We start from the raw sequence: 14,051 nt of genomic DNA, 5'->3' as shown, positions 1-14,051 counted from the left end.
GGTCAATAGTGTAAATTTGGTGCCACTACATTGAAAACTGTTGAAGCTATTGAAGAGCAATATACGTACTTTGTTATATTTTGGTATGGATTTCAGGCTCAGACCTGAAAAATGAAGGTTGTAGTAAGTTGCTGGTATGATAATTAAAGCTTTGACCTCTTAACTCCCGCCTGAACCGAGAGGATCATTTTTTTGTTGGGTATTCAACTCATTTTTGTAACTTTTTTGTCCTTTTTTGGTCCTTTTTTTAATCACATTTTTGTAACTTTTTTGTCATTTTTTTTGTCATTTTTTGGTCCATTTTTTTATCACATTTTTGTCACATTTTTGTCATTTTTTTGGTCAATTTTTTGTCATTTTCTTTTCCAATTTTTATCACATTTTTATCACATTTTTGTCATTTTTTTGGTCACATTTTGTCACATTTTTGTCAATTTCTTGTGACATTTTTGTGACATTTTCATCATTGTTTTCGTCTCAGTTTTGTCGCTATTTTCACACCTTTTTTCCAGAAGCTTTTGGACTGAGGTAAAGCCAAACTGGAGAAAATGTGCTCGGTTCAGGTGGGAGGTAAGGGGTTAAAAATGTAAATGGGGCTATTCATGGCTACTTAAAAGCTTGAACAAAGCATACTTTCTTGTCATTGTCCATAACATTTCAGCTTGTTACTTGTCCTCTTGGTGGCTCGAGTGACATGTCTTAGTGAACATATAGGTCATAGTTTTTGGTGCCCCTCTCTCTCGGTAATGACCGTTTGTTTTGGCACAGTCGGATCTGGACGTTGCTGCGGCCTATGGGGGAGGAGGGGTAAGGCCTGCTGTGATGTGAGTGGGACTAATGCACGGAAACTAATTAAATTCCAAGGAGGATTTGCTTCAAAGGTTTATTGACGTGTGCTGCATGTTGGCTTGTGGATATTTAGAGTGTTCGATGTGTGGAAAACAAAGATGTGGTAATTTTACTTGGACTAATTCTGTCAAAGCCTGCAATGTGACCTGTATAATGCTTGTCCAGCTTGATTTATACACGGACTTTTGCTGTTAGAATTAAAACTATCGCTTGGAGAAAATTAAATGAATAACTAATACTCTGAGTGTGTTTGTTATATGATCTTACCGGAGTTTGTAGAGTTGATTTTTTGCAGTTCTTGTTTCTAATGTTTCTAAACGGAGATAAAGAAGTTGTATCTTTGATTCCATTTCTTTTCAAAGGACTCTCCGTACTCGCTCAAGAAGTCAAAGAAAAAGAAGAAACATAAGCACAAAGACAAAGATGTATGTGACAGTGCATGCGTGTGGCTCGTTATATCATACAATGTGTCAGTTTTCTCACTTTATTTTGCTGTTATTTTTGCAGAGAAATGGCTATGGCGATGATTACAGTGTCTTGTCCGGCAGGGTCAGTGCTCGTGTGGGGAATTCATACAGTGATTCCGCAGAATAAGCTTTAATGACTTTCATTCATGTTCACCAGAGCTCCAGACTGAGTGACGAGAGCAAAGTGTCACGATCCTCAAGGCTAGACTTAACGGTGCGTGTTTAGATAAGGTGTTTTTTCAGCCCTTTTTTAGACTACTGTATATTTAATCTGCCCTATAGTCTTCATAGGGGTGGGTGGTATGACAAAAATGATTTTATAATTTTTCTTGATTGAGCCAATACGATCCTGTTTCCTTTTAAAGCAATACTAAGTAACTTGTTTACCTCAATAAATCCTTTTTGTAGTCCCTCTGGGGGTAATACAAGTGTTAATGGGATGATTGGGGGGTCTTTCATCTCCCCCTCGTGTCTCTGGCCCGAAAACCACACTTGCAGCTTTCCCTGCTCCGACCCAGAGGCCTCAATACACACTAATGGAATCATGAAGAAGAAGCTAACAGGCTAACGGGCAAAGCTAACTGCTGCTAGCGCCACTTAAACAGTATTTACAGCCAAGTTTGAGTGAAAAAAATATTCCCATTGTGTAATTGGATGCACAATATCCCTCTCTCCCTTCGCCTTTCCTGTCAGCGTAGTATTTACTCTCACGGACAATTAATAAGTAAAAATTGCGACTTGCTACGACACCTGCAGTTGTGCTTATGGCCTCTAGGGGCAAGAGTTACTTAGTACTGCTTTAACACTTCCCTGTGGTTGCTAAAGCCACTCACTGAACTCAAAGGGGCTGATCAAATCATGAAATCATCTCAGAATCGGAAATTGCGATTCTATTTACCATGTTCCAATCTTTTGTATTATCACCCACCCCAGTTGCCACCTGGACATTTTTTTTTGTCAGTGTATTACCATCTATTTCATGTGAAAACATTGTTAGATTGATCACACATTGACCTAGATGTTCATTCAGTTGGTGTAAAGTTGACTCCATTAACTTCGAATGAACGTGACTTTTTTTTCTTGATCTTGTGACTTTGAGGGGTGCTGCGTTGCTATGGGTTGTCAGTGAATGTTAAGGCTTGAGTGGACTTTTCAGTGACTGTTGTGACTTGTGCTTGTTGACCCAGAGCTCCATTCTGGCGGATGAGAGCAGCAGGGCGTCCCGTTCCTCCAGAGTAGACCTGCAGCCGGTGGGTCCTTTTGCATGAGGAAATTAGTGTGTGGATGCAACATTGTATTTTTGACTATGTTTAAACACTGTGGATAACAAGGAAATGAGGCCCTATCACAAAAATTCTGAAATATTGCTTTAAATGTAACTAAGTACTACTTCCTGCTTCTGGTAAATACTTAGAATTTAGTACCACTTGTATGTAGTCATGAGAGGATTAAAATTAGCTTTTGTTAAGAGAAAATAAGACTGTCTGAACCATTAGCTTTAAGTGGTTTAGCCTTAAGTCGCAGCTCCAGTCAAAACAGTCAAGTTAGAGGTCAATTGTTTTCGTTCTGTCAACACTGAGTGATGTATAATCGCTGTAATCTGGCTCTGGGTGATTTAAAGGGATATTTCAGGATTTTTGACATAGGGCCTCATTTCCTAGTTATCCAGAGTGTTGCTGATTTCTGGAGATATTTTTTTTGTAATTCATGCAGTTCTTATGTTTGAAGAGTGCATTTCTATGGTATCAGCTAGCCTGCATTAAAAACCGTCTGACCCGCTCCACAGAGCACCAGAGGCAAATCACTTATAACGCCAGATGAACGATATAAATGTCTGTGTCGATAGAGTAATTTTAACCCTTTTGCATTTAAAATAACTTATATTTGAGCAGCATCAGCTTCGTGGTTGTATAAGCTACGCAGCGGCGGAGTGATCTGCTAGAAAATAGTCCCTCAAAATGCGATCATTCATGTGATGCAAGGTCAGTTATATTCCAAAAATTATTCTATCGACATCAGTGTTAATTTCTTCGACTAAAATATTTAGTCTTCATTTTAATCAAAGTGATATTTTTGCTGACTAAAATAGGACTAAAACTAAATTAAAAGTTTCTCATGAGACTAAAACTATGACTAAAATGTCCAGATATTTTAGTCGACTAAAATAAGACTAAATAAAAATGAAAGGGAGAGACTAAAATAATCCAAACTTCTATTGACCGTCTGAAAGAGCCTCATATCATGTAAATTCACGGCCAAATGAATAGGTCTGTGCTTTATTCATGTGGAGCAGCTCCATGAAGTTGAGGACTACGATTAAATATGATTATAATGAATATTATAAATATAAGTCGACTAAATTAGTCTTCATTTTAGTCGACTAAATTGACATGCAATTTTAGTCGACTAAAACTAGACTAAAATTGAAAAGTTTTTTTTGACTAAATCTTGACTAAATTAAATTACATTTTAGTCAAAAGACTAAGACTAAAACTAAAATAAAATATGTTGTCAAAATTAACACTGAGCGACACAAACATTTACAGTATATCGTCTGGCGTAATAAGTGATTTGCCTCAGGTGCACTGTGGAGCGGGTCAGACTGTTTTTAATGCAGGCTAGCTGATACCATAGAAATGCACTAGCCTAGCACAAGCCTAGCGCCACGAAACTCTTCAAAAATAAGAACTGCATGAAATACAAAAAAAAATATCTCCAGTAATCAGCAACACTCTGGATAAGTAGGAAATGAGGCCCTATGTCAAAAATCCTGAAATATCCCTTTAATCTCTTAAAGTCAAAGATATACTACTCTTTTTCTATCCGTGGTATGTCCTGAAGGAGTAATTAATCAGAACAATGTCCAGGTCATCGAGACTGTAGAGCAAAAAGATTCCTTAATTTTGTAGTTTTGTTGCAATTTCTAATCTCCATGACTGTCTTGTTCATATTTTTCAACTTTTCTGAACAAATTTAAGCAACAGTAACATAATACCATTGATGACTTTCTGAATTCACCCAGATCTTATCAGTATCGTCAGCCAAACCTTTTGCTCGGGGCTGTCACTGTCAAACCCGCCCCATATTTGGAGATTCTTTTGGTTTACGACAGCTCTTTACTGCCTTGAAGTGCCCTTGTAAACGGGCTCTTCCTGTCTCAAGTTCCCCATCTTTCTTTTCTCTTTCATTTTACTGTCCTCCTTTACCTCTGTCCCGTTGCAGGCGTCCTATGCCCCTTCAGACCTGTACAGCCTCAATGGCCTCTCCTCCTCTCGGGCCCCTGCTTATAATGGTTACCAGGTACAAACAAACTCACTTCAGAGCTTTTCCTCAATGACCTCTGCGATAAATAGTGACGTCACTGAATATTTGAATCGGATTTCTGAAATCACAAAATTACTAACTCTAGAGCAGGGGTAGGCAACGTCAGGACCGGGGGCCAAATCCGGCCCTCCAGCACAGAACCTCTGGCCCCCAATATGATTTTGAGAAATATTATGATGCAAAAAAGGGCCCAAATGCCTGTTAAAGTACTCTAAAAATGTGAGAAATAGTGTCTTTTTTTTAAATGTCCTTGCAGAACATCCCACTTGGTCATATATAATGTAAAACAGTGATTCACAACTGGTGGGTCGGGACTCAAAAGTAGGTTGTGATCCTATAGGCAGTGTTAATTTTGACAACATATTTTATTTTAGTTTTAGTCTTCGTCTTTTGAGTAAAATGTAATTTAATTTTAGTCAAGATTTAGTCAAAAAAAACGTTTCTATTTTAGTCTAGTTTTAGTCGACTAAAATTGTATGTCAATTTAGTCGACTAAAATTAAGACTAATTTAGTCTACTTATATTTATAATATTCATTATAGTCATATTTAATAGTGGTCCTCAACTTCATGGAGCCGTTTCCACATGAATAAAGCTCAGAGCTGATCATTTGACAGTGAATTTAAATGATGAGGCTTTTTCAGACGGTCAATAGAAGTTTGGATGATTTTAGTCTCTCCCGTTCATTTTTATTTAGTCTTATTTTAGTCGACTAAAATATCTGGACATTTTAGTCGACGAAATTAACACTGCCTATAGGGAACTTTTTTTCAATATTTTCCATCTGAAACTACACAGAAACACACTGAAGTCGTTAAAATGAATGTTATTGGGTTGTTTTGTATCATCATTTCAGTCTTAAAAGCAAATCTACGGCTTGTTCAATAAAAAAACATGTGGTAAATACAATATTTTATACGATATAAAACAAATGATAGTGTTATTTGGGTCGCAGCTTGTCATGAAGGTAATAGCGGGTCTCGGAGCCGGACCACTTTAAAACCACTGATGTAAAACATTGGCATTTGCAGAAAATGGTTCTTACCTTTAGGTACACTGGTGAGGTTTGGCCCTCCGTGTTTTGGCATTGATGAAAAACGTCCCTCTGTCACTTGCCTACCCCTGCTCTAGAGCATTTATAAACTTTATCAGCACATTTTATCAGTCAAGGTTTATTTTTGACCTGCTCTGGCGCACCAAATTGTTTTCACTTAGACTAGGTGAAACCTCTTTGGAAACGCCCCCAAAGCATCCAAAAATAAGGTTCAATGATAATTATTTTTCAATTAATCTGAACCACACATTTTACACAATGATAAAAATCATTTGACATTGGGAACAATTAGGATAATAGGCATTAGGCATGCTATTATGTTGGTCTATTTCTCTCCCATAGGTAAAAAGAAACTGATTATAACTGCACTTGGTTATATATAATGCACATTTCGGTTATTTTCTTACTCGATTAATTGGTAGTTTTGTCAATTAACTGGTAACCAACAGCTTCATGCCATTGTAGACTAATCTATATAAAATGTTGTGGGTTTTTTCAGTGAAAATCATGAAATGTCATCAAAAAAGTTGTGTTATAAAGTAAAACCCAATGCTAGGCTTTATATTTAAGCAATAACTGAAAATGTAACATTTATTTTCTCTCGGATTATACTGTATGGTTCCCTAAAATGCAGCAAAACAATTAACCTGTAGTTTTTCTGTAACTGATTTGCTCAAAATGCTGATTTACCGATTTAATTGCGTGTATGACAAGGATCTTACTGTTTGTCCCAAGGAAAGTATTTTGTTGTATCCAGTAATTGTCCCACTTTGGGGCCCAGCCTTTTGTGTCGTTCAGCTACTTTTCGAAAAACAGCAAATCCTTATCCTAGCCTAGTTACAGTATAAAACATGGTCTTGTTTATCACTCTCTCACTTTACACTGATCTTTTGTTGCAGCGGGCCAGTTCTCTCTCTCAGATCCCTCAGCAGAGCTATCGTAGGGTTGGTCCACTATTTATTATTGTCACTAAAAGGCTACAACTTGATGTGTTTACGCATGGAACAGTCAACATTTTAATTTCTTTAATAGGGTTTAAGAGAGCAATTATTTTCCTCTTCATCCTAAATCGTACAGGGTCACTTCACTTTACTGCACAGTAATGGGCGGGATTGGAGCAGCCTGTTTCTATGTTACATTTCAAAGAAAGCAACTATATTCTGACAATTTATGCTTTTATATTGGCTTACAGTTAGGTTAAAGGGGCTAGATGCAAGTTGGCCATTTTATACTCACTACTGCCACCTCAGGTCATACGTGTAACTGCACCTTCTATATTAAAGCAGTACTAAGTAACGTGTTTACCTTAGTAAATCCTTTTCATAGTCCCTGTGGGGGAAATACAAGTGTTTATGGGATGATTAATAGAATCACGAAGAAGAAGCTAACATGCTAACGGGCAAAGCTAACTACGGGCTAGCGTCACTTAAACAGTATTTACAGCCAAGTTTGAGTGAAAAAATGATTTCGGGGTTCAGCATTTATAAGCTTTTGCTTCAGCCCACTCCTTTTGAGCAGAAATTCTACTGCTCAAACTAAAAACAAACTAAAGTAAATAAACTAAACTAAAAATAATATTTCCATTGTGTAATTGGATGTACAATATCCCCCTCTCCCTTCGCCTTTTCTGTCAGCGTAGTATTTACTCTCCAAGACAATGAATAAGTTAAAAAATCGCAACTTGCTACGACACCTGCAGTTGCGCTTATGGCCTCTAGGGGCAAGACTTACTTAGTACTGCTTTAAGCTCGTGCATGAAAGCAATTCGGACCCGAAGTGACACCTTTTTGAGTGGCAGTGTAGGATCTTAGAGGCAGGTCTGGGCTCATTCTACACATTAGGACATTGTTGGAACATTTAGGGAGAGGAAATAAGATAATTTTACATTTTTAAACTCTGTATAGTCCCTTTTAAGGTTTGTGATTTTTCAAGAAATGCATCTGGTCTTACCATGTTCTTACTAGTATCTTGTTAAATTAAATTGTTTATTGCATCCTATTACTGCGCTGTACAGTTTTTTTTTAAAGAGTTTTCTGCCCTGAACATTAATTAAACAGAAAACCAATATCATAAACAATTAAAGCCGCAAGCGGCATCGAACGGCCCTCGCGGGCCGTGCCTCCTTTAGCGCCTCTATATAACCGTACCTAAGGCGCCAGCGTGAACGAACTGCATTTTATTGTCCTGATGTGCCATTAATCTTTGTGCGTAAACATCTCAGCTACATTTTTGGCCTCTCCATGTGAACAATGGCTCCAGCCTGCAGAGGGCGCTAGCGCGCCCGTAATCTTTTTAATTTCACAAGTGGCATCAGACGGCCCTGACGGGCCGTACTTCCATGACCACTGTCCACAAGCTCCTGACAGGTGGCGCTAACGCGCTGTAATGTTGCATAAGGTGACCTTTATGTGTCAGCCCCATTACAATAACATGGGGGGCCCCGGACGTCACCATGGCAACACCGTACAAAGTATGATAGGCGTCTCATTGGCTTTTTGGATCGGGACGCCATCAACTATTTTTGTACCGAATTTTATCCATTTCTGAGAAACTAATTTTTTTCCCATAATGCATTTTTTCTTCTGCACCTGGAGGGGGCGCTATCGCGCCCAATGTCACTTTTTCACATTTGTTGTGTCCAGGGGTGAAAGGTCAATAAAATGTATATTTCCGATTTTTAATCGGAGTTTGTTTGTGCGAATGGGAGCAATTTTTAGTTTTTGATGAATAGCAAAAATCTTCGTAAAGATTGCGGCTTCGCCGCAAACAAACCGTAAAACATAGGCAAATGATTTGAATAACTTTTGATGCCCCACATCTGGAGATGAGCTGGAGCGATTTTGAGCTCATTTGGTGAAACGCCCTAGGAGGAGTTCGTTAAAATGCGACGTCAGCGAAAACGCTGACTCAGCATTCTCCGGCCTTCCTGTCAAAATGGCGGACTTCCGGTTTGTCAGGGGGCGTGGCCACAATAATGTTTTTTTTTTGTCGTCACATGACGAATATCTGTACCGAATCTCGTCGCTCTACGACAAAGTTTACCTCGGCCCCTCCCCCATTGGCGTAATGTATTTTCACTTTTGTAGGTGGCGCTGTCGCGCCATTTTTTTTTTCCCCAATATGAAACACACATTTTAATTAATTTTTCGCCGGACCTGAATTTTGGGCAAAGTTTGGTGAGTTTTCGACAATGTTCAGGGGGTCAAATTCCTGCTCAAAGAGCAGAAGAAAGAAGAAAGAAGAAGAAGAAAGAAGAAAGAATAATAATATTTCCGAGAAAAACAATATCGTCGCTTTCGCGACGATGTCATATTATACATTTTTGGAAAGCTTTCAACGATCCGCACGCATCCGTGGGGGTCCTGGGTGGATGACGAGCGCTTCGCGCTCGTCATCCACTATATACCCCCATTCACACTATATACCCCCATTCATTTTAAAGCAATAATAAGTATAAAGGGCCCACACCTCCGGTGTGGGCTTCACTGTTTTACATGGTGAGTTTACGGTTGACATGGGGACAGCGCTTCGCGCTGTTTTTGTGCGCTCCGCGCACTTAGGTTCAGTGCGCTGCGCGCACTGCGCTGTGATTGCGATTACAATAGGCCCTTGCGACGGCAGGCCGCTCGGGCCTAATTATAACCATACTTTTGCAGTTATCTTGGCGTAACTGCAAAAGTAAGTGCTATACATGATTCATACCAGATTTCATATAATATAATGCTATGTTGATGTGCACCAATTTCCCTGGTTTTATCAAACATATCTTTTATATTCTCAAACTGTTCCATGCCTAATACTAAAATCTCTTTTATTCTGTATCTCACTTCTTTTAACCAACTCCTCTTACACCTCACTCCTTTTGTTGTAGCCGCAGCTCCCACAGTTTGGAGTCACTTTTCAGTCTGCTTCTGTTTTATTTTATTCACCTCTGTGTCCGAAGCATGAATCTGCTGCAGGGAATGTATTTAATTTCTGGTAAATCTCCTGCTTTTTTTTTGGCGTGTGATTGTACAGAGCTCCCTGTATGAAGACAGTCTGTGCAGCGGCTCGAGGAAGGGCTCTGCTCATGTAGTAAGTCGATGTTTGAGGATTCAATGAGTGCCTTTCTGGTTTCTGGACTGAATAATAGTCAGTTGGAAACAGCTGATTGCTTTGGTAATACTAACCTGAAGCAAAATAATTGGTTTGCCTTGCACCACCTGTATTGTGTCTACCACTTGCATGAGTTGTTTGGGAACTGTTCAGAATTGGAGAAAATGCTTGTCATTTTGGCGATTGTTTATTTGGAAAAACTCATTCATGGGATTAACATTGTAACTACCAATGGCTAAATGATCACTTCCACATCCAAATAAGCCAATAAAGTAGCAGAACCTGTGCTTGTTTGTGTTTAAGTCTAACTAAAGTATCAAATTAACCCAGCATGATTATAATATTGTTGTATTCATGCCTGGATTGCGGTTGTTTGAAGAAAAAAGAGCCCCAGTTCATGACATTCCCCCTGCAGCCTTTAGACTACAGCAGCTATCGGAGCTCAGGGTCCAGGACTTCCTCCCGAGCCTCGTCCAGAGCCGGATCTGCCCGGACCAGTCCCGTGGTGAGACCCTCGTACAACCCAGCCCTGCCCCATAATGTTGTGTGCATGGTATCACTTCTGACCCTCATTTGTATCGCGCTTTTCACACAAGTCACCCCAAAATGCTTCACGAGGGACAGTTTTCTATTCAAGCTCCTGGTATTCCCTCACAATCTCCGATCTAGTGATGTGGCACCTCAGTCTTTCATGTTTCTCTCCTCACTGACTGTTCAGATAAGGCCGTGTTTACTGAGATTAAACAGTTTAATATTAAAAAGGTTTCACTTTTGGTGGAGCCGCAGGTATTTCTCGATCGACCTGTTCAGCTCATTGATCTTTTTGTGTGACAGTGTTTATACAGAGAGGTGCGGTTTGATATCAATTATGTTAAATACAATACACCTTTATAATGTGCCTCAACCTTGTGCTTTTTTATGCCTTTCTTATTTGTCATAAGAGATAAAAAAGACATACGTTTAGAAGCAACTGTAGACAAAACTCGCATTTGTCATTTAAAATATTGCCTGTAACTACATCACTATAGTCTAAAGTGCCTTTTTGACCCAGTTTAGCTTTGGTGACTTTGTGGAGTAACTCTCGTTGTGTGTTGTATTGGTGCGCCCCCTGGTGGATTTGCAGGACAACAGCAGCAGCTCTGTGGCCAGTTTTCTGAGGAGTGCCCACAGTGGACTCAACCGAGACCTGGACGATGTCACGATCCCAGACTTTGCAGATGTGAGTCCACAGCAAATACGGGCTGTGTTTGTGTTAAGTTTGGAGGTGTTTAGTCGAGTTTGACCACTGATATTATATATAGTGCTGGCGTTGTGTCTTGAAGTGTGTTTGTTGCATGATAATTAACAAGCTTTGGACGTATTGGACCCTGCATTGGCCGTGGTGTTTTGACTTTTCAGTAACTTGGACTTAAATGCAGTGTGACTGATATAATTGTTGAACCCTAGATTAATGTTTGTGTTTTTGTGTGGTTTTTTTCACCTTTCATCACTTTATTGCAATTGTACAGTAACTTCTATTAGTATTATCCTTTATTTCATTTTATTATCCTATCTCAGGCTGTAAAACAAAACTGCAATCCAATCCAGATAGCAATTTGAACGGACGCTTAGATTACAATTACACATTTTGCAATAATAAAAATAAAATTGCACAACACGACTTTAAGTAACAGAAATATCGGGAAACACGGTCTCATGCAATACAGGAATAACATGGAGGGAGGATCTAGTTTTCACATGGTCGTGTGCAGTAATTCTTGTGTTGACATCTATTTAAAGGGACTATACAGAGTTTGAAAATGTTAAAATGATTTTCCTCCCCCTACATGTTCCATCAACGTCCTAAAGTGTAGAATGAGCCCAGACCTGTTCCGCACAACTGCCTCTAAAATCAAAAAGTTGTTACTTCGGGTCCGAATTGCCGTCATGCATGAGCTTAACCTCTTAACTCCCGCCTGAACCGAGAGGATCTTTTTCCTCACATCATCAGATTTTTTTTCCATCATTTTTTTGTTCAACTAATTTTTGTAACTTTTTTTTTCATTTTTGGGTAATTTTTTGTCACATTTTTGTCATTTTTTCATCAATTTTTTTTATCACATTCTTGTCACATTTTGTATTTTTTTGTAATTTTTTGTCAAATTTGTGTAATTTTTTGGTTCAATTTTTGTAATTTTTTTGTCCATTTATTAAATTTTTGTCATTTTTTAGTTACATTTTTGTCATTTTTTCGTCCATTTTTTTATCCAATTTTTTTAATTTTTTGTCACATTTTTGTAATTTTTTTGTCAAAATTTTATCACATTTTTGTCAGTTTTTTTGTCACATTTTTTCATTTTTTTCTTCAATTTTTTGTCAATTTCTTGTGACATTTTTGTGACATTTTTTCCACTTTTTCATCAATTTTTCGTCACTTTTTCGTCAATGTTTTTTCTCACTTTTTTGTCACATTTCCATCATTGTTTTCGTCTCAGTTTTGTTGCTATTTTCACAGCTTTTTTCCAGAAGCTTTTGGACTGGGGTAAAGCCAAACTGGAGAAAATGTGCTCGGTTCAGGTGGGAGTTAAGGGGTTAATATTGAAGGTGCAGTTACACATTTGGCCTGAGGTGGCAGTAGTGAGTATAAAATGGTCCTGAAGGACAGTCCTAGCTGCCCCTTGAAATTTGTGAAGATCTTTGTGACGCAGATGACACAAAGCAAGAGATTGCACATAAGATGCTTTAGTTGTACATAGTATAAGGCTAATCCTGTACTATACATGAATGCGTGTGACTTTTGGATCAATTTAGGAGTTCTAATTTAAGTATTCTATGGAGTGTAAATACTCTTGGGTGAGTTTAAAATGTGTGCTATGAACTTAAGAGTTACACAAACTGACCAGTGATCGTAACCATAGAATGTTTGTTCAGAGTCCGCCACTATTAACATGAAATGCCACTTCAGTTTTGAGTTTGGATTCGTGTTGAAGCCTGGTTTTGTTGTTATTGATGTCTTTCTTAATCTCATCTCGGTTTGGACTTTGCCATGTGTTTGCTTGGTCTTGATCTACTTAACACTTTGAAGGAAAAATACAATAGTCTGTGTGGGATCATGTGTCGCCACAATCCGGTATCTGAAGGCAAGTATCCGCATTTTCACATGGCTTGGATTGTACCAGTTTGACCTCGCTCCGAAAACCATATATCTGGCTGATTTGTTTATAACTTTTGCACCTTTTTCTTTTCACAGGTCGAGGATGGCACCTATCTTGAAAAGGTAAATACTGGACGACATCTGATATCACTAGTCTAAGCTTATATCGTAACTACTTTGGATGAAAAGTGATCTAATTGCAATCATTTCCTTGCAGGGGTCTCGGGCAGCCTCGGCGCTAACATCCACGACCCTCACGTCTCTGGGCGGGACGTCCTCACGGAGAGGCAGCGGAGAGACGGCCCTGACTTTAGACGCTGAAGCATCCATACGAGAAATCAAGGTAATGTTGCGAGCTGCATTGACGTTAGCATCACATTCTAGCAATTTCACCCATTCATGCATGTCTTTGCTGCATTGTTTCAACTTTATATACAATGCCAATAAAGACACTGGTTTCAAAATTTTAGCATTAGCATTTTAGCATTTTCTTTAGTTTCGGCTTTACCCAAATCTAAAAGCTTCTTAATGTGAGAGCAACAGTGTAAGGCCTCATTTGAAAGCTGAGACCTACGAAAACAGATTTTTTAAAGCGCTTTTGTCGTGTTTTCGTCTCCTTTTTGTCCGTTATTGTTGCTTTTTCATTGCTTTTTTGTCATCGTTTTCGTTACATCTTTGAGGCTTTTTTTATCCCTTTTTTTCACTACTCTTTTGTCACTCGATCAATCAAGTTTTATTTCTAAAGCTTTACAATCACCAAAGTTGACCAAAGTGATGTATAAAATGTATAAAAAATACATTTTAAAAGGCATAGAATTTCATTAAAGGGGGGTATTATGCAAAATCGACTTTTTCAAGCTTTACATCATGTTATTATGTCATTCCCTCATTAAAAACATGCCTGAAGTGTTGCCTTGGCACATTCACGTATTTTTGAGTAATCTGTAAAAACTCTGATGGCGGCCATTTTAGGGATAGGTTTGCCTGAGTCCTCCTAGGAACACCCCCACCTCCTGGAGACGCCTCTGAGCTTTCGTCACCAGCCGCAGTTATTCTAATTTACTGCATTTACAGACCAACAGAAGGTTTCGTCATCATTGTAGTGTGATATAGACTGGTGCTATGTGAT

At 38.7% G+C, this 14,051-nt stretch overlaps 2 protein-coding genes across 2 annotated transcripts in view; both read left to right on the top strand.

Moving 5' to 3' along the window:
• The window catches only part of lrrfip1a (leucine rich repeat (in FLII) interacting protein 1a), a 69,716-nt gene that overhangs the window by 39,279 nt on the left and 16,386 nt on the right, over positions 1 to 14,051 (top strand). The window contains exons 5-6 of the mRNA XM_079563445.1: positions 13,019 to 13,045; positions 13,140 to 13,265. Coding sequence (XP_079419571.1) covers positions 13,019 to 13,045; positions 13,140 to 13,265 — 153 coding nt within the window. The remainder of the gene's footprint in view (positions 1 to 13,018; positions 13,046 to 13,139; positions 13,266 to 14,051) is intronic.
• Positions 112 to 11,071, top strand: LOC306968320 (uncharacterized protein; the record flags this gene model as incomplete). Its single annotated transcript, XM_079563663.1, has 10 exons — positions 112 to 123; positions 769 to 807; positions 1,212 to 1,274; positions 1,357 to 1,398; positions 1,474 to 1,530; positions 2,504 to 2,566; positions 4,539 to 4,616; positions 9,712 to 9,768; positions 10,205 to 10,294; positions 10,913 to 11,071. 10 exons carry the CDS (start codon positions 112 to 114, stop codon positions 11,069 to 11,071), a joined length of 660 nt encoding a protein of 219 aa, XP_079419789.1.

Source organism: Gobius niger, assembly GCF_951799975.1.
Source record: "Gobius niger genome assembly, chromosome: 9".
Lineage (NCBI taxonomy): Eukaryota > Metazoa > Chordata > Actinopteri > Gobiiformes > Gobiidae > Gobius > Gobius niger.
Note: the sequence above shows the minus strand (reverse complement) of the source record. Positions and strands in the feature narration are given on the sequence as shown.